The sequence below is a fragment of the Micropterus salmoides genome, unplaced genomic scaffold (assembly GCF_014851395.1).
Source record: "Micropterus salmoides isolate LMB-PRFRI ecotype aquatic unplaced genomic scaffold, ASM1485139v1 Ms_hic_scaffold_16, whole genome shotgun sequence".
NCBI lineage: Eukaryota > Metazoa > Chordata > Actinopteri > Centrarchiformes > Centrarchidae > Micropterus > Micropterus salmoides.
Window position 1 is genome coordinate 31,376,851 of NW_024040707.1, and position 20,219 is coordinate 31,397,069.

Below are 20,219 nucleotides of genomic sequence, written 5' to 3' on the forward strand. Positions count from 1 at the left end.
CTGTGTTGGCTCTTCAAAGTAGGCACACACTGGCCTGTCTTTGCAAGCACTGCAGGTTAATAAGAGGGCAGCAGGTGTTTGGCTATCGGCCAGTTTCTCCCTTTGGCTGAATCAAACACTGTGGATAAGGAGTCCAACACGACAGACACGACAGAGAGAGAACGCTGTCTCTCTGTGAGGAGACTGACTTATCACTTGGTCACAAACTGGCTCAGGGAAAAAGAGGAGCCCATGAAAGAGACGCTTAAAACAAAATTAATGTATTAAAACTCGACAAGCAGTGGAGGGGCAGGTGGTGAAGATGCAAAAACAAAAAACAGCGATGCAGGGCAGGCGTAAGGATGCTGCTGATACCATTCCTTTATTAAAGATCTGGACCAACGTGATGAATATGATGCAGTCTGTCTGTACAGGTGCATCTAAAAAAAACTGAAAGTCGAGGAAAAGTTAATTGTCCTCCATAATTTAATTCAGATAGTGAAACTTTATAGATTCATTACACATAAAGTTTGTTTTAATCTTGATTACAGCTTACAGGTCATGGAAATCAAAACTCCAGTATCTCAATATGTGTTTGAATTTATAACACAGAAATGTCGACCTGAGAAGAGCTCTGACCAGCTGATTAACTCAACACACCTGCACAGGTTTCCTGAGCCTTTAATCGCTCAGTCTGGTTCTGGTGCGGTCAGTTATTGAGATGCAGCTGTATATTGACTGCTGCATTGTCGATCATGGGCCGACTGGGAGCCCCCCTGAATCTTTAAGATTTCAGTTAGACCTACTGTGAATTTCATTGTACATTACTGTAGAGCCTGCTTCTCCTGACACCCACCACCTCAGCGTATCCAGTGTGTACTAAGTACAATTCACAGCAGACTGAAGATCAGCTTTATTATGAGCCCAGAAACCTGGCGACCAACAAGTATTCCTGTGCTGGAATGTACCACCTGACCCCAGGTCTTCTGTGTCATCGTGTCATTTAAACTAGGCCTCAACCAGGCCATAAGGTTAGGTAGTAATGCTTAACTTCCCATCATTCATTTAGTGGTGCAAATAGCCTGGCATAAAACTATTGACACATAGTGAAGCTGGGACTTCTGGGTCCGGTTGGTAATGCAGAGTGCAGCCACAAGAATGAGATCCCTCACTGGCTTCCCACCCATAAACACAACCAGTTGTTTGTAACACTACTGGCAATCAACCCCAGATTTCTGTGGACAGGGACGGGCAGTATTTATGATACATGTAGGGGGTGAAAGATGATTTTAAAAGATAATGTTTCAGACAGGTTTGGTCTATATCAGGTGGTATTTTGTACAAATGTAAAACGACTTCCGTATAATTTTACTTTAAACATAATTAGCACATTGTTACTTTTGTCCCGAAAAGAACTCCTGACATATAAACATGATTTATTTTTATACTGAAAAACTCTGACAGGGCAAACTTCAGGGTGTGTTGAAGCACTAAATAACCTGTACATTAAGACACGTGAAACGAGAGACACAACTTGTAATTCGAAAAACAGTCGCGCTTCAGAAATTGACTTGCAATACTCGAAAACAGTTTTCCAAAGACGACCGGAGGAAACAATAACAAAATCATGTGATATTTGGCTGCTCCATCAAGGGTTGCGTGCTGAAGGTGCTGTCACAACTTGGACTGCAATGCAGTCAGGGCTCTGAGAAAATCGCCTTGTTACTTTCGTCCCGTGTTATTTTCGCCCCGGTTTACCCCTTCTTAAAATACGTATTTGAAATACAAAGTAGGATTTTGAAAATTTAGTTTCAAAATACTTCAGTGTTTTATATTTTGTTGTAAAAAAAATACTTTGCAAGATGTCTACATGATGACATCAAAAAATTCTGCCTCTGATTGGTGCCTACGCATTAATTTGCCCAGACGTGTTGAAATCAGAACAGAAAATTCATCCAAGACCGTGCTACTTGTTAAACATACACGTGCCTTATTAAGGCTATATAACTTCGTGCTGTCTGTTAACCGACTGCCTGTCAGATTTTTCACCTGCTGCTCTCAAACATTGTTCACTTAATCAGCTGAGTCAGCGTTCTGTTGAAGGATGAATGAGAAGTGTGGTGTATTGTATATTTAACTTACTGTTTAATTTTGTTTTTGTACCTTGTGACGACCTGCCAGGGACTACAGATTGAAAATAGCCTTTGGGCTGAAAAGCAAATATGTTCATTAATATTCACTGTCCTTACCCATTTTGCATGTGGTGAGATTTTTAAGACCCCGAATACCAGATTCGCTTCAAACCTTGAAGTCTGCATGAAAGGATTTGTACATTTTTAGACTTGCTGGAAACAAACAGGAACAGAAAGCCAGAGAGGGCTGCAGCTGCTGATGGCAGAAGAAGGAAATGTTGCTGCACAAAATGTAAATCAATAGTTTCTGACCGAGGATGCTACAGGACAAAGTTACAGTATTCCTTCATCGCGGTTTGTAAACCTTGTCCAAAATATAATGTTTGCAAAATGTTACCACCGTGGCCATGAGAATCTAAGTGAGTCTGGGCTTTATGAGAATTGCTCTGCATGGGAAGAGATGGGAGTGAATATCACTATCTGGCTGTGACGCAAGCAGCCACAAGGAGAAAGCTTTCCTCTCCAGCCTTATCACGCCAACTGAGAACAGCTGTTACTATGTGGTGGAGTCCTCTGATATTATCAATACAGAATCAGAAGTGTTCAAAATGCTTCTTTATTTTCTGAATTATTAAGTTGTTGTAATCAGTGCTGGTTACGTATGAACATAAATAGTTTCAGTAATAAACAGAGTAAGGGAAACAGAATACAGTTTGAAATTCAGTATTCACAGTACATTTACTAATCCCAGTACTTTGGCATTTGGGGGTCAGTCTGCAGAGCTGGGTGGAGTCACTGATGCTAAGCTAATGTTAGCTGTTAATGGTCAGCAAGTCCCTCCAAATTGTTTGCTTGCTGCATGTTAAAGCACAACGTCCCGTCTTGTATTTCTATACATGTTAAATACAAAAGATGAGAGGTGTGGTAATGATTATTGTTTTGCTGCTGAGACATTAGTAGTGTCAGTGTAATCAGTTTAACTAGCCCAACAATGTAATGTAAAATTAAATTACAAGGTTTGCAAAGGGAAACTAGGAAATGTTGTTTAATCTGCAATAAAAAAACACAGTGGTTTGACTTGGCTTTTATTTCAAGCTACACTAATTAATATTTATATATTAACAACAGATCAAATGTGAAAGGTGTCACTTAGTGATTAACATGGAGGACTCTTTCAGCCTCTGAGCTCTCAGCTGCCTGAAACAGCTCTGATAGAAACTAGCTGGTGAGCTGAAAGGTGCTGCAGTCCCTTCCGCAGGCCGTAGAGCGTCACCAGTCAATGTTACAGCAGCATGTAGCTCTCGAGGCAACTAACACTTGCACCTGCTCTTCAAACTTTTTGCTGTGACCGCAGGGTAAATCTCAGTCTAAGCCGAATGTCTCGTATCCAGATAAAATCCACATATGTGCATCTCAATCACAAATCTGATCACAATCTGTATTTATTTTTTGGGCTACATGTAAATCTGGGTTGGTCTTCCTCCAGTCCAGAAGGAGATGCTCGTGAAGCTGTTTGGTAACCGATAAAAATGAAACTTTATTATTGAGCAGTTTAATTGCAACAATAACAGATTAGCTAACATTAGCTAACAACTATCCATAAGCAAACTTATTCAATGGGGCTTCACTGGCAGGAAAACAGATGTTTACATTGACTTAAAAAGTGCAAAATAAAAACATGTCACTGCTAGCAGAACTCCACTATTTGCTGTGTGGCAGCTCCTGTGTTTCAACTCAAGTTCTGTTTCTAGACAAACCAAAGACTTCCAGCGTGTCTTTTGGAAGTGGCGGCACATCTTTCCTTTTCTCTAGCCAACAGCTGAAGCCGAGGTTTGACAGGAAAGTGAGGAAAACTGAGATCTTCTAGCCTTCGCGAGTTGGACATTTGGCCAGATCAGAGATTTGAGAGCTGCTGGTAGGTTAGATGTATTTTAGACCTCTGAACAGAGCCAGGCTAGCTCTTTCCCCCTGCTCACAGTCTTTATGCTAAGCTAGGCTAACTACACCCTGACTCCAGACTTCATAAGATATACAGAGTAGATGCTATTCAAACAGGTTTTCTAGCCATGACTAACTTGCAACCCCTGTCCCTGGTCAGGCTTTTAAAGTTAAAGCAGAAATTACAGAGTGTTGAGTTTAAAATGTCATAACCATTAAAATACATACAATAAATACATCCATACATGAGACATAAAACATGCAGGCCTAAGAAAGTGAGACCAATATAAAACGGAGACAAAACCATTCAATGTTTAACAACACTAAATCAGAGGTGACACATTTTACTTCATTTATCTGACAGATTCAGATATTTTACAAATTAAGATTTTTACACACAAAACATGAAAAATATCTGATGTTTTGTTAGAAATTAAACTTCCAACAGTTTATACAAGTATAGCTGAATGATAGTCGCATAATCAATCAGTAGACTGACAGAAGAGTAAAGCTATTTTTGCTATTTTTCAGCTTCTCTCATGGAGATCTGCTGGTTTTCCTCTGTAATAATAATTGTGATAACGTTGAGCTTTGGACTGTTGGTTGTGAAGATGTCACTATGGACTAACTGTGACGGCTCTTTACAAACCAAACAATCAATCCATTCATGGATAAAATAATCAACAGATTGATCCAGAATTAAAGTAGTCATTAGCTGTAGTCCGATACTAAACAGGAACATTTTACTGCAAGGCCTGATTATATTCACATACTTTTACTGCGGTAACATTTTACTTTCTGATCTAAATACTTTGTCCACTGCTGCTCATTTGAGGCCTTTTATGGTGCAGCTTGAAGAATCAACAGTGCCACCACCGCCCTGCAGTCTAAGCTGTGTCTCATAAAATCCAACCAATATCCTGTCCTAAATCTGCACCAGCACCGCTCCGGGCCGGCTTTAGCCAGCTGTTTGGCTCTGCTGTTACATTCCATCTGAGAATAGGAGTTAGCCGCTCAAATCACACAACACCAAAGTAGCCTACCTCTGAACTCAGGTAGTCTCTCAAAACGTCCAGTACAGGATGAGATGAAAAATCAGTTCAATTTTGATACAAGCGCTCTCTGTACGGAGCCTCTACGACGACGCAGTGAGTTGTTGTTTCTGGACTACTTCCTCCAAACACATTTATAGTTGTCTTGCGCAACTCAATCCCACAGAGCTTTCCTCATTAGACCGCTGAAGGACTGTTTGTCATTTAGTTTAACCTTTTATAGACAGCAACAATGGTTCAGGATCTGTGAGGTTGAATCTGGAAGAAGAAAATCTTCAGATGGAAAAAGGCTGTTGTTTTTTTTAATGAATTTGGTGTCAGAGGACACTAGACACCATCTTTGAACAGAGACAAACATTACCATCTTCCCCCATAAACAACCACCATACTTTGGTCATGTGATGACAAAGTTGTGAAATCTCCAGAAACAGCTCGTAAACTCACGTTGAATTACCTTTGTATGTAATATGAGGCTTATGTATGGCACATGCTCAGTGCTCTTTTCCCCTCATTGAAAAGACTGTTTGAATCGACTCACTAACCACCGAATAATACTTCATAAGCACAGAGGAGCCATTTACTTTATCAGCCTGCTCTCTCGGGGTTGGCCTTGACAACTCATAGACAGGTCTCGTATTACTTCAGTCATGTCAAAGTAAAACAAGTCAGCTATTTGTGATCACGCTGAAGCTGAACGTCAAAACAAAAGATCAAGTTGTGAACAATATTATGTTGTTCAATGTTAAATTCAAAACAAACTCTGTGAGCAATGTGTGAAAATCACCAGAGGAGGCGAATCAAACACCACAAAGAATTATGACGATTTAATATTTATTATAGTCAGAGTGAAATAAATAATAAATGCATTCAAAGTTTTTTACACAAAGCATGCTAAACACAACATTTGAAATAATAAACACACTGTGACTGATAATCTCAGACAGAGGAAAAATAAAAATTAGTACAACTGGAGTAGATGTAACTACAAGTTCTCTCAAACCCTTTTGCTAACGTTTGTGCCCAAAACACACGGTAAAGCTACAAACTGTAATTGAAAGTGCAATAAAATTGCATGTGAACAGATATTACACACACACACACACACATACACACACACACAGCAGGTCGCTCACATATACGTAAATAATAAATACATAATAATGAGTGTGTTAAACAAGATCAATCAGCTACAGTGGCTAAGAAGCTAACATCTCAGTGACATCTTGATTAGCTCTTGATGGCACAGACATTAGGCATCAACTGGTGTGACTCCTATTGCTCTTTTCCACTGCAGGAAGGTAACATAACCTCACAAACAGCAGACAGATAACGTTGGCGGCTAACAGGTACACACAGTGGAGCATTTAGCAGCTAAAGACACAGATATTTATCTCAGGAGGTGGTGGAGACAGAGCTAAAAGGACAGTGAACACACTCTAAAGTAATACTAATGTTGCTACATAACTACCAAATAGGTATATATATAAACTCAATTTTTGCTATCACGTTCATCACAGCAACCTTGTAAGGTAAAACATAATTAAATAACTACAACAAAAAATGTATTACTGCTTTAAATAAAATGTAAACAAACTATAGAGTCTTAAAAGCCTCACTAAGTCGCTGCAGTGGAAAAGGACTAAAGGAGCTGCACTGAAACCAGGTTCTGTTCCAGATATAAGATTTGGCATTTAAAATAAGGCAAATGAAAGTAATTTGGTACACTCCATTTGTCCAGACAGGGATGGTTAACAATGTTATATTGCTGTGTGTTTAACATTTAGCGGCCTTTAACGAACACCATTTCCCAAAAGCCAAAGTCCATCATCAGTTAAACATTAAGGCCAAGACTTAGTGAGCTATCAGGACATACTTGCCAAGCTTTCTGGTCCAGATATGGTGGTTACAGTATAGTAAGCAGTTTTAACATTTATTCCTTAAAACTTACTGGTCGCAATTTAAAAGCTACTTGTACTTATTTATTAGTTACTAGTAACTATTCCTGTTTTACTAGTATCAATTGATTAGATACTAGTACTTAATTTTTAGTAATAAGTACAAATAGCTTTTAAAAAGCAACTAGTAAGTCTTAGGGAATAAATGTAAAACGGCTCACCATAGTTACAGTCGTGTGTCCAGAGTAGTGGAAAGGTGACATTAGAGCTGAGTGTGAGTGGATCTCAAGGGAGTTACACAGTTACACTTTGTTCCAGAAGAAAGAGAGGGCCAAAGGTTAGTGTAGCAGCAGCTATCCCCGAGACAGTGTCAGGACGTCAGCTGTCTCCTGGAGCCCCAACATGGCTGCCAGTGGGTTAGTTATCTCCAATTCCGGCTTGTGATTTCTGACCAGTTTGATATCTGTGTAGCCGAGAACGTCTTTAAGTTCATATTACAGCAGCCAGCATCAGCCCTTCAAACTTGCTGGATACAGTCCAGTAAATATTCAGTGTTTCATTAGATCAGAGGTCACGATTCAGAGCTCGTTCTTTGAAGGGAGGAAGAAGGAGGTCTGCTGGTGGTGGTAATTCTCCTTCGCGATGATGGAGCTTTGCTTTTCCGTCGAGGAGAAGGCTGTGTTTTCCTTCTGTAAGCTTCCCTCTTCGGGCTGTCGGGGGCTCCCAGGTGCTCTAAAAGTCTCTTCTGAAATACCGCCTTGAATTGCTGTGCCTGCAAAACAAAGATAAGAATAAGGAGCAGATTCAAGGACGTGGAGTTTGGTGGTAGCAGGTAACCTTGGCCCTGTGTGGGACCTGCAGCAAGGCTTTATCACAGACATCAACTTTATAATGGTATTTGTTTCAGGTGTTAGTCACTACTCTCACTTTTGGATAGTTTCCACCTTTTATTTGTCTGTTATATTATGTTCCAGTGGATTCAGATCTGAGTGGAAGGCCATCCTAACACAAGCGTATTAGTTTATTTTGTTGTTGTGGTTGTTGTCTGATGCTAAGTGGAGGACAAAGTTAACTTCAGGCAGACAGAATATTCATAACTCGAGTTTGCTTTGGAGATCCAGTCACATGATAACAGGTGTTTGTGATACTGTAACCCTGGACCTTCAAGGATGGTCTTTGGCAGTGGATGTGAATGGCCTCCTTGTAGAGGTCTGGTCCATGTGGGTCCACCTGAGACGCAACTATGAGACATCCAAATTGCCGTGGATCTGTCTTGGATCAGGTCTAATTGGACCAGGTCTGAATGTCCCCTTTCAGATTTGGTCAGTCAGAATCCCAGACATCAAACACCCTCCTTGACCAGAGACTATGGGTACTACTAGGGGCGGCTGTGGCTCAAGAGGTAGAGCGGGTTGGCCGTTAATCGGAAGGTCGGCGGTTCAATCTCTGGCTCCCCCTGGTTGCGTGTCGAAGTGTCCTTGGGCAAGATACTGAACCCCGAATTGCCCCTGGCGGCTGTTCCGCCAGTGTATGAGTGAGTGTGAATGTTAGTTTCCGTTTGAGCACTTAGGCTCAGTGTATGAATGTGTATGAATGGTGAATGCAGATGTAGTGTAAAAGCGCTTTGAGTGGTCGAAAAGACTAGAAAGGCGCTATACAAATACGGAGCATTTACTATTCATCACATACAACACCTGTAGTCATGTGATCAAAGATCTATGCTGAGCCGTCCCCAGCCACTGCTGAGGTTGTGATATGCATTAACAGCATGAAGAGTGAACTTTAAGCGGGTTAGGTCATACCAACTGTGTGTCCAACTGTGTCGTGGTATGAGGCGCTGTGGTTGTGGCTGGCTGCGCTGTGGTGTGCTGTTGGCTCTTTGGTTTAGCACAGTACATCTCCAGATGCTGAAGCTCACAGCCAGACGGCCGGCAGCACTGGTCCACTATCCCTTTCCCTCTGGGCCGGGCCCCATAACCGGACCACGTACCTTTACCTGCAGAGAGATAACAACATCCAACATCACAATCTTTTCTTTAAAGCCTCATTATCTTGTTTGCATGCTTACACACAACACTGAGAAGGTAGTAAACATTGTATCTGCTAATATTAGCATGAGCTAATATTAACGTGCGCATGTTAGCATTCAGCTCAAAGCACTAAACTACCAGACATGAAATGTTCATTGTTAATAAGTGTGAAGTGTGTGTTTTGCTTCGAAGTGCTGTTCCCCCCTTCATGCAGCTTTCTGTGTGTTGTTAGTGTGAAAGCTGTGCTGCTCTCAGATAACAGTGTTTTAACAATAAAGCTATCACGCACTGAGGCACAGTGTCCTGGTGACTTCGCTGCCATTTTGGACTGCCACCGCTCTGATAGCAGATGGAGAAGGTGGCCTTGGTCGGAATAGGGGAAAGGTAATCAAGTGAAAGGGCCTGAAAGTAACTCTCAGTGAGCAGCTGCAGAGATTATATTGTAACGAAGAAGCAATACACTTCTACACTTCACTGTTGTATAAAGCTGTGGAACCTGATCTTATATTTCATTACAGTTTGCCTTCTTGCTGCTGAGACTGACATTGTGTTGTGGCTACTCTTCAGGATGCGTTTTGTTGTTGTGGAGCTGATAACTTGCTCAGTTGCTGCAGTGTTTTCATGTTGACAGGATGACCATGACTATATCTGCGTTATACACCTCTGCTAGTGTTAAGTGTTAGCACTCAGGGTAGGATAACCTTGATAGCATTTGGTCCTATCAGCCTTTTGTATGATTATTAAAATCTACAATAGAAGAAACAGAATCAATCTGCATGTCTGTCATAACAAGATAGAATCTACCAATTGATGTGATATCTGCAAAACACTTTGTTTAAAGAACATGTTATAATCACTAAGTAGGTTTTATTGCCCATGTTACATAATATAAAAATAAAATGGAAGCTGTACATGCAGCGGGAGGAGGCCCAGATAAAATGCATCTATTGACAGATATCAGAGAAGCTTTCCTTGTCATTTTGCATGTACTTTTGAGACGCTCCCTAACTTCAGCTCATCGCTGTGCACCAGCTTCGATTCTGGTTAATGAGCTTGTATCTATTTATATCTGAAGAATGTATTTGTGTACGCTTGCTTTCCAGGTTCCAGAGGATGGATCCTAATGATGTTATTGAGCTCCTGACCTGCTCGTTACTGCCACAATGAGGCCTTAGTTTCCACTTCTATACAAGAAAAGTCACAGTCTCATCAGCAGCCTCATAACATGAAGACAGACCTACCTACGTAGATTCCACGGTCCCCACACACAAATATGAGGTCGCTGAGGAGGTCAGTACCACAGCGGAGTCTGGCTGCCTCTGAGGAGAGCGGCCAGCCTGCCAGAGACATGGTGCAGTAGAACATACACACCCGAACACACAGCACCTGATGACCAGAACAAAAACTCTCAATGTACAACTTCAGCACGAAGGATGACGTTTCTTCTGTCCAAGTCACTACTATTATTAATGTCAACTTCCTGTATGCTGGTCAACGCTTTTCTAAAGGTGTCTCAGTCATGAACCACTGAGGACACACAGCTCACACACTGAGTAATGTTTCAGGGAGTTTTTATAATCCACAATGTAAGACACACTATTCCGTCATACTAATAAGATAATTGAATGAATTTAAATTAAAACTAATGTTTCTGTATCTGTAGAGTCCTGGCTGTGGCCCCGCTCGTTTTAACAGATCATTAATAATGATGATCACTGGTATGTTTCAGATTCAGACAGCAGTGTTGTGGTAACTGAAGAAACAGCTGCACTATTCTTATTTAATGCTGCTGTGTCAGAGTACATGTACAGTACAGTTATATACAATACAATATATATGCAGTATGGTACACGGAATATGTACAGTACAGTACAGTAGCTGCAGCTGTTTTGCAAAATAAATATATGATCTAATATTGTTGTCTTGTCTTTGAACTGTACAATGTAACATTTTGTTTTGTATTATTGTTGTCTTATTTGTTAGATCCTGGCATCTGACCCTGTCTTGACTAGGTCTCACTTGTAAAAGAGGTTTTAATCTCAATATGTCTTCGTAGATCAATAAAGGTTATAAAAAAAGTACAGTACAGTTTACATACAGTACAGTAGATGTACAGTACAGTATAGAATTTCAACAGTACAGTATAAATACAGCATAGTTTATATATAGTACAGTATAGTAGATTTACAGTACAGTATACATACAGTATATATGCAGCACAGTAGACAGAGGTGAAAGCTCTGGAAATACCTTGAGATTGTATATTTGTGCACATAAATGTGAAAGTAGCTGCCTGAATCCACCTTGTATTATAAATATATCAGCTATTAACAGAACATGTGTTATATTAATCAGCTGACTCTGGGACTGACTGGTTCATTCTGGTTACTGATTGATCAGCAGTTCCCAAAGCTGAATCCAGGTGCTTGTTTTAAACAGCTGCGTTTACAGAGAGACGAAGCTGGATATTACCATCATTTCTTAACCATTCAAAGTTTCCTGGAAAGCAGAATATGTTTAGGTCATAATCCACTTCTGCTCCATTTAAATCAAAGTAAACATTCATTCATTATGTTTATTTGTAGTCTCCCAGTACAAATATTTCTCCACGTTCCCTTCTATCACAATCAAATGACAACCAAGACCCATCCTCTGAACTCACAGTTACACATCGGCTGTTTTTTAGGAAACTGTCAGAGTACCAGAGGATGCAGAGCAGAAACTCTTTAAAGTTGTTCCCTGCATAAATTTGTGGAGACAGAATCTTACCTTCAGTGTCTGTGGTTTGGCTGTGGGGCAGCATGAGGAGTGCATCCTGTCTGTGAGCACTGACTTCAGCAGACCTGCAGTCTTATAACCAGGCAGCAGGAGGGGAGGAGGACCACAGCGCCGAAGTTTCCTCCCAGTCGCCTCACACATCTCATCCAGACCTGATATCAGACGCTTCAGCATGCTGTCACTGGGGATGAACATGTTCTGCTGTGTTTGTAACCAGATATCCATCATTATCACAGACATGATATCCACTTCTGAAGGCTGGAATCAACTTGCATTCACCAGACTATAAGGCTCCCCCTGGCTGGAACTGATCCAGTTAATAAATCCTCTGTTTATCAAGCTCTCATGCTCGGAAGTTATTGAACTGTTTGAGAGGTGATTCAGCTGTAGATCATTTTGAGAATGTAGTTTGTGCTGCTGTTGAACTGTGTTTAGTTATAATGACACTGTGATTACTATCAATGAACATAATATCATCATCAGTTAGAGCCACAAACCAGGTTTGGTCGTCACTTTTTTGTCCCCTGGAAACATCTTCCCTAGATGCTCCATGTGTTTGGGACAGCAGGGGATGCGTCCAACCATTTATTGTCAAGTGACTCAAAAATATTAAACAGTTAGAGTAAGACATACCACAAGAAAAGAAGGCGACGAGGTGACGCAGGGAACAAATGGAATCAGACGGGACAGGCAAAAACTGTTCCAGAAGAGGCTCAGTGAAAACTACTACAAAATTTTCAAAAGGTCGTCACAGAGAGCAGCCTAAATATGTGAGCTGGTTAAAAAGAGTTCAGAGTTACAGTAGTTTGAGGGAATTTTACTGCCTTTCCCAGAGTCAGAAACACTAAATCCTGAGGACAGAGCTCTTTATGTATTTGGTGCAGTCTGACTTTCTGTCAAACAGCAGTATTAGGTTATTTATAAATGTTGAGTGTGTGATCAAATAACATGATCATGATCTATTAGGCATCCAGGACTTGAGCAAAACTAACCAGGTAAACTACGGGGGGCCGCCGTAAGCCTCTGTTGTAGATTGCTTCTTTTCACAATGTTCGCTAATGAGGAAGCTACTGGCTACTGGTAAGTGTTTTTGTACATTCCTTATTAAATATCCTGAATTTTATTTATTTTTGTTCATTTTTTGTATTATTTTGTAAACTGGCACATTTTTGATCTCCTTACTTTTTCTATATTTCTGTTTATGAACAAAGTCCCATCCACACTCATTTCTTTATTGCAATTAGATATTTGCAGCAACAGAAATATTTCCTTTCCAAGGTCATTTGAAGAAATCAGGAATAAACACTTTCTTTGTTAAACACATAAGCAAACATGAGCTAACTTTAAGAAGCTCCACAGGTTGGACATCAGCGAGGGGAGCAGGAGAGGATAGAAGGTCAGTGTCCCACAACCAAACAGAGCAAACGTGACTAAGGAACACTTAGTCTAACTATACTAACACAAGTTAGTATGGTGAACACCAATGAGCTCAACGCTTCGCCAAAGCAGCGCAGCAGAGGGAGCTGTGAAGTCTGATCAACAAGCTCAAAGTTTGCAGCACACTAACCATCTCCAGGTTTCTGTTTGTGTCCGTCTGGTAGTTTAAGGACGTGAATCCAAGTTTAAAAGCATTCTAACAAACTAAACAAGGATTTCATTTTGGGGGAAGTAAAGTGTTCTGACTGGGCGTTCCTCATTAGGAGGACAGGTTGCTGAGAGCCGCCTCGTTCTGTCTGAGCTTGGCCATCATCCGAGCGATCTTCTCCTCTTGTGCCAGCTCATTGAAGTCCACCTGTAGTGATGTGGAGCTGGAAGCTGCACCCTGAGACTCTCTCCTGGTCCAGCTCTGGTTGCCACTTTGCTCTACAACATCAACTCCCCTGTCAGCTTTACTACTGTCCATGTCATTGCTTTGACTGGGGCTCTCTCCGCCTCCCAGGTCCTGCACCTTGCTGTCATTGGCCACATCCTCATGCTCCCCCTGAGGACGGAACCAGGATGTCTCCGGGCCTGGTGGTTCCTCTGCAGCCCGCTCTCCTGCAGCATCCTTATGACAGCGGCTGTCCACTTTGTGCACGCTGTCAGTGGACTGAGGGACAGAGCATGCAGTCTTGGACGAGGATCCATTCCTTCCCTTGTGAGTAAGATCCTTCGTGTTGTCACTGTGTATTGTTCTGCATGTAGCGGGTTTCTTCTTGGGCCTGTTGTCATTTAGGAGCTCCTAAAGGACAAACACAGCAGCATCACATGAGGCTCAAGTTCATTTGTTAGGATTCATAGTATGTAGACTTAACTAATCCATTATGATGATGTATTACGCACTTTACAGTAATATTTTCACGCGGTGAAGTTAGTTAGATATTTGTCTGTCAAATATCCAACTTGAATTCTCCACGGTACGTCCTTCCACACTTGCTGGTGTCGTGGAGAAGAGTAAAGTTTACTCCGGACAGCACTCATGATATTTCATTAATTTTACAAAAAAGATTTTCTACAATGGGATATGTAGCGTTATTGGCATATGAGATTTTCACAGCCCTAACTACTACCCACAACAAAACTTGAGTTTGGTGTACCCCAGGGCTCGATTTAGGGCCCCTTTCTTTTCCATTTGTACACGGTTCTCTTTGGTCACATTATTAGTAGGTCTTATAGACAGATTCTTGGATAAATTGCTAGCATAATAAAGTGACTGTACATGTATGTTATTCTTTAAGTTATGTCAATAAACATTTAATGCACCATGTTTCATGTTAAATGCCGTCCAGCAGCTGAGATGGTGTAATCTATCTGCTTCCTGGTTGGCTTTTGAGTCGGAACATGTGAAAGGAGGAGGCTGACCAATCATGAGCCCTCAGCCCGTAACCTCTGTGTAGTGTTTAACCTCAATAACCAACTTTTTCTGTCTTGCATCGCTAAAATCAAACCATTACTGCCTGGCACTGACCTGGAGTTATTCATTCCTTTATATTTTCAAAATAAGCTTCTATTATTCACTTATAAGGCATTAAAGGAAGGTCAGTGATTCTAATCTAGTACACGTCCTTTTATCTCCTCACAGCACGGCATGCTAACCCACGTTATTCTTATTGACATTTTTCTCAGTTTCTTTGCTTCACTTCTCTTTGTGTCTCGTGTTCTTTGTTAAAGCATCCTGTAACTATATTAAAGAGGTGGTATTAGGATTTTAGTTTTTTTCCCCCTCTCCTTTATTGAGTTATATTCCTTTTTTGTGCATGTAATAGGTTTGCAAAGTGAAAAAGCCCAAAGTCCAGCCCAAAGGGAGTTCCCATCTGCCACAGAAAACTCTGCTCTGAACTGCTTGAAAACAGCTCGTTTGTAGTCCAGCCGTTTCCCTTTGATCCCTGTGACATCACAGGGATGAAAGCTACATGCGTCCTCGTCTCATACACACCTGTCTCTCCGTTGCTGTTGTAACATTAACTGACCTGTAACCTCCAGCGGGTCTTCCAGCTCCGCTGTTCCATTAGCCCTCGCCACAGTGTGACAGGTGTTGTGCCGAATTCTGCCTGCCTGCTGAGAATTGCATGCACCTCGCGGGTGCTAACGGTAATTTATGCTGAGAAAAGAGGTGGATGCAAATCTCGGCAGGTAGCCTACAAAATTTGATCTGCCGAATTATGTATCCACCTCTTTAGGTCCTTGTCAGACACTTTGCTGTGCTCATTGATCAAACAGCGTTATCACCACATATATTTAGTGAATGTCAAGGAATGGTACTTCTAAGTGTATTAAAATATTAAAGACTCTAAACGTTCATAAAATATATACTTCGAATCATTTATCACCATTGATGAAGCCCACAAAGAATATTATAGCGTTTAAAAGCATTATTTGGAGGCGGATGGAATTCTCGGCAGGCAGGCAAAGCTAAACACTGACATAAACAGTAACGTTACCTGTACTGCCGTATACCATCAGAGTCATACCAAACGGAGTAAATTATTAAGTCTCTCACACACAAAGTTTTCATTTATGACGTTGCGGCATTAATTAAATCCTACGAAAGGACAAGAAAAAATTTAAGACCTTGGTATACGAAATTTAATACTTTCGTAATGAAATTTAAGACTTTTAAGGCCTTATTTTTGGAATCTGAAATTTAAGACTTTTTTAATACTTTTAAGACCCCGCGGATACCCTGTGAATCGAAGCTGTTTACCGGCATCTCGCTGACCCGCCCCTTCTCTGTCCACCCTCAACCCCTAAATAGGATTTTGAACCTGAAAATGAGCATACTACCACCTCTTTAGGAAAAAACATAAATTATAACACTCACCTGATCTGTGGTGGAGTGATTATCTGTTTTTGTGAGAAGACCTTTTGGCTGTTTTGGCATGATTTGGGGCAAAGTGATACGAAAGCTCTTCCTCTGTGGTTCTTTGTCCTCAGGTTCAAGAGAAGCCGGGGGGGGCTGGCGCTGCAGGAGGACAGACGAGCCACAGATAAACGTTACTGCAACAAAATCTTTGTGAATCATTCCAACATCTGCTTAAATTTTACAGTCATAATTGTGGTTTCCATTTTCAGAAAGCAAGGTAAAAGTCAGGCAGCATCCCCCTGAGGTTGAAACTGTAACTGCACCACAAGTGAAAGCGTAGCGCAGACCAGCCAGCACCATTATTGTTCAGCTATTATTAAAAGTACTGGAGCTGAAAATGTCAAGTTTGTCCCGCTAGAGGACTATTTGTGTTTGTGTGAGCTGTATGTGTGTGAATGTTAGGTTTTTATAAAATATATTTTTGAGCACAGTTTCAGGCAGTGCACCTGAATTTCATTGTGTGCACCCTGCAATGACAATAAATGAATATCAGTGTATAGAAATGTCATGGTGTCAATGAAATAAACAGGGTTCATCCTTTGAGGAGCAGGAATATGCTTATAGATGCTATAGATGGTGATGTTTCCTGTATACAAGCGGCACAGATGTAGTAGACAGAGGAAGGAAGCTCCAGGTACCGGTTTACATCCACAAACTGCACTCCACATTTTTCTACTTTCACTGTGGAAGTGTACAGACATCTCTCCCTTCAGAAGAGGAATGTGAAAACACCTCTCTTGTGACAAACTTTGCACAGGTACAAGTGAAAGTTCGACATTTTTCTGAGTGGAGGGGATCTTTATGTTACCTTCCTCTGGCTTTTAGATGACAGGTCTGATGTTGAAGGAATGGACGACTGGGAAGCCATCTGTGGTTCACGTGTCTCTTGCTGACTGTGGTTTCGACCGGGCTTCTTGATGGACAGGTAAATGCGTCCGTGGTAGATGACAACAGCACCTTTGTATGTTTGCGGCGCCATGCCCTGAGGTAACATGGAAGTGCGAGATGTGTGTGCAGAGCCCTTTTGCCCCGGCATGGACACCTTTTGACCAGGCATAGTTTCCTTCAACACCTTGTAAGCTGTGCGATTTGAGGACACAAAGGACATTCGGAAGGGACCGGACGCAGCCCGAATCTCCCTGCCCAGCAGCGACGACATGTTTTCCGTCACGCCGTTTCCCGTTTTTGAGGCCGATTTCTGGCCTTTCGCCCGTACGACTGCTGGACAGATCCATATGCCTTCTGGAGAGTCTGCGAGCTTCCTGGAGCCGTCAGAGTTGCACAGAGGGAGGCCCATTCGCCTCAGCACTGAGTTTGTTAAGCTCCACAGAGGGATGCTTTTCACCTCAGCCTCCTCTGGAATGTAGATCTCTAGTCTGTCAAGGACGTCCATGCTGTGTTTTTCCCTGTGTACACATACAGAGTTTATTATTAAAGCACCATATCACAGGTACTTTTACAAACAAATGAGCCAAATAACTACTTCCCATTATTTCCTCCCAGCTTTTAACTGATGTCCCGACATAATTTTTATGGACTACTATACTACTACTACTACTGTACAAGTTCAGATGATAGTTTTAATAACAGATAAGTTTAATTTATCAAATTTACACACAATTTTCACATGAACTGAATTCTCCCCAATATTTTAGACAAAATGAAAGATGTGAAGATTCTCATTATGTAAAGTTGTGATGGACCATTTTCGGCTTTGTAATTGATTACTAATTGATATATAACAAAACAGAGCTAGGGTTGTGGTTAGCCATACTGTTTCATTATTTTGTGCTTTGAAATTTTGGTTTTGTAAAATGTCAGCTGATATTCCAGTCAGTCAGCAGGACACTGCACCTCCTTGGTATGTTGAGAACCAAAGAGTTTGAGTTTTTGTAAGGTGTTCCTACGTGTAACTTTCAATTGAGGTGGAAACTGCACTTAGAAGTGGATCATGATCCCTGACTATAATCATTTTATTTTGAAAGGTAACCCTGACTTGCAGTATTTCATATCCGGTGGTTTCCAGCCTTTCTGCCCTTTAACCGGAAGCCTCAACTTAAGTTTAAATATCTTTGGGTTTTAAACATCACTGTTAGCCAAATATAATGTTTATGTTTGTCTACATGAACATGATGTGTGAGGTGAAGGCGAGGCCAGCTTCATTCTTTATAACACTCGCCATTTGGCTTACTGTTAATACCGCAGTGTAACGTTAGTCTATAAAGCAGGCCACCTTTGTTTCACCAGCTAACATTAACATTCACCTTCCTCTCTGTTTAAGACCATAACAACAGCTGGGTCGCATTTAGTAAACCAGTCCACAACCTAAACTCAACAAGGAAATGGGAAAATGGAGTTTGCGGATCCATAGTAACGCGTTTCAACGGCGACACTGACCCTGGGGAAGCCAAACGTTTCGAGCAGCAGCCGAGCTTCATTAAACAGACTCCATCATGATAATGATGATGACGATGTTGTTGTTGTTGTTGTGCGTACCTGTAAGATGCCTCCGCAGCTTTAAACAGTCCGGGTCGCGTTTCGCTGCATTTTATCCTCGTCTCCAGAAAACAACGGAACTTCCGGGCCGAGCTCTTCAGAATAAAAGCGTCACCTAAACAAATCTAACCAGAGAGGGGTCCACCATCAGGCCACCATCATGCCGAGTTTTGCCTGCCTGCCGAGAATTGCATGCACCTCCAAATACTGCTTTTAAACGCTATAATATTCTATGTGGGGTCCATCAATAGTGTTAAATACACTTAGTAGAAGTACCATTCCTTGACATTTAGTAAATATATGTGGTGATAACGCCGTTTGATCAATGAGCACAGCAAAGTGTCTGAAAAGGACGTAAAGAGGTGGATGCATAATTCGGCAGATCAAATTTTGTAGGCTACCTGCCGAGATTTGCATCCACTTCTTTTCTCAGCGTAAATGACCGTTATCACCCGCGAGGTGCATGCAGTTCTCGGTAGGCAGGCATAATGCGGCACAACACTGGTCAGTTTTTTACGTCCCCACAGAAATAACGTGATGCATTCTTGGTTGTTTCGCTACTCTACACATTGCGACAGCGGTAGGTGACTGATTAGCATTATCCAAAACATTGAGTAAAGTCTGAATGCATTGCTCTTGGTATATGTTCGCCGTCTATAACTAACGTACCGCTGCTTCAACACAGCTGATTGAAGCAGCTTCAGGATTCATAATGAGTTGATAGTTTGAATCAGCTGTTTTGGAGCAGTGAGATGTTTAACATACAGGGCTATTTAAACAGTTATCCACATAAAGATACTCCTCCTCACCACAGCCACTGTTGGCATATCCTAATTTGCGTGATTTAGATGTACAAATATTGATAGTGGTAGATATTTTGATGGAACATGCAAAGAACCATGCATTCAGACTTTTTGTTTATGTTTTGGATAATGCAAATCAGCCTCTGCTGCCAGCTCCTTTTCCAACTGTGTAATCTGTGTGTGTACAGTGAATAAAGTAAAAGTATTATTACAATAGGCTATTGTCTCCATTCATTTTTAAAAAGTGGATATTTACAAAATTATCGATGCAGATATGTTGTATTGCATGTGCATTAATTTTTACAGATTGTATAGTTTGATAGTCCAGCAGGGTTCTAGTTACGGTCCATAAGGAGAGTCTGAGCTCTTATTGAAGCAGTAAAATCATGCATCTGTGGAGGTCAGTAATTCATTTACCAACAACCATTATTTTTAAATGTACATTATATTATAAGAAACATACTAAAATAAACACGTTTTCCAAACAAACTATGCTGCGCACCGCATGAATGTCATTACGACATGATTCACAGTAAGAAGGTCGTGGGTTCAAACCCCAGTTGCCGTGCAGAGTTAGCATGTTCTCCCCATGTCCGCGTGGGTTCTCTCCGGGTGCTCCGGCATCCTCCCAAGACATGCAGGTTAGATGAATTGGTGTCTCTAAATTGCCCTTAGGTGTGAATGTGAGTGTGAGTGGTTGTCTGTCTATGTGTGGCCCTGCGATGGACTGGCAACCTGTCCCGCCTTTCGCCCAGTGTGAGCTGGGATAGGCTT

At 41.4% G+C, this 20,219-nt stretch overlaps 2 protein-coding genes across 3 annotated transcripts; both read right to left on the minus strand.

Annotated features, from left to right (window-relative positions):
- Positions 1–5,918: 5,918 nt before the first annotated feature.
- On the minus strand, positions 5,919–12,044 carry LOC119905971 (insulin-like growth factor I). Its single transcript, XM_038723415.1, has 4 exons — positions 11,796–12,044; positions 10,268–10,412; positions 8,799–8,992; positions 5,919–7,768 (listed from the first exon to the last, which is right to left on the minus strand). Exons 1-4 carry the CDS (start codon positions 12,042–12,044, stop codon positions 7,568–7,570), a joined length of 789 nt encoding a protein of 262 aa, XP_038579343.1. The 3' UTR covers positions 5,919–7,567.
- A 976-nt stretch (positions 12,045–13,020) lies between these two features.
- si:dkeyp-110g5.4 (uncharacterized protein LOC561637 homolog) lies at positions 13,021–18,794 on the minus strand. 2 transcript variants are annotated; one of them, XM_038723414.1, is made up of 4 exons: positions 18,643–18,794; positions 16,955–17,552; positions 16,105–16,245; positions 13,021–14,025 (listed from the first exon to the last, which is right to left on the minus strand). In XM_038723414.1, exons 2-4 carry the CDS (start codon positions 17,537–17,539, stop codon positions 13,501–13,503), a joined length of 1,251 nt encoding a protein of 416 aa, XP_038579342.1. In that variant the 5' UTR covers positions 17,540–17,552; positions 18,643–18,794; the 3' UTR covers positions 13,021–13,500. The 2 variants fall into 2 exon arrangements, with proteins under 2 accessions (XP_038579342.1, XP_038579341.1); XM_038723413.1 differs by having other exon boundaries at positions 18,544–18,690.
- Positions 18,795–20,219: the final 1,425 nt, after the last annotated feature.

Coding starts and splice junctions, on each gene's coding strand:
- LOC119905971 (XM_038723415.1), bottom strand. CDS start 12,044: ATGTCTGTGATAATGATGGATATCTGGTTACAAACACAGCAGAACATG. Junction 10,413..11,795: donor CCAAACCACAGACACTGAAG/GTAAGATTCTGT, acceptor TCTGGTCATCAG/GTGCTGTGTGTTCGGGTGTG. Junction 8,993..10,267: donor GGACCGTGGAATCTACGTAG/GTAGGTCTGTCT, acceptor ATCTCTCTGCAG/GTAAAGGTACGTGGTCCGGT.
- si:dkeyp-110g5.4 (XM_038723413.1), bottom strand. CDS start 18,584: ATGAAGCTCGGCTGCTGCTCGAAACGTTTGGCTTCCCCAGG. Junction 17,553..18,543: donor AAACGTTTGGCTTCCCCAGG/GTCAGTGTCGCC, acceptor ATGTGTACACAG/GGAAAAACACAGCATGGACG. Junction 16,246..16,954: donor CATCTAAAAGCCAGAGGAAG/GTAACATAAAGA, acceptor GTCCTCCTGCAG/CGCCAGCCCCCCCCGGCTTC.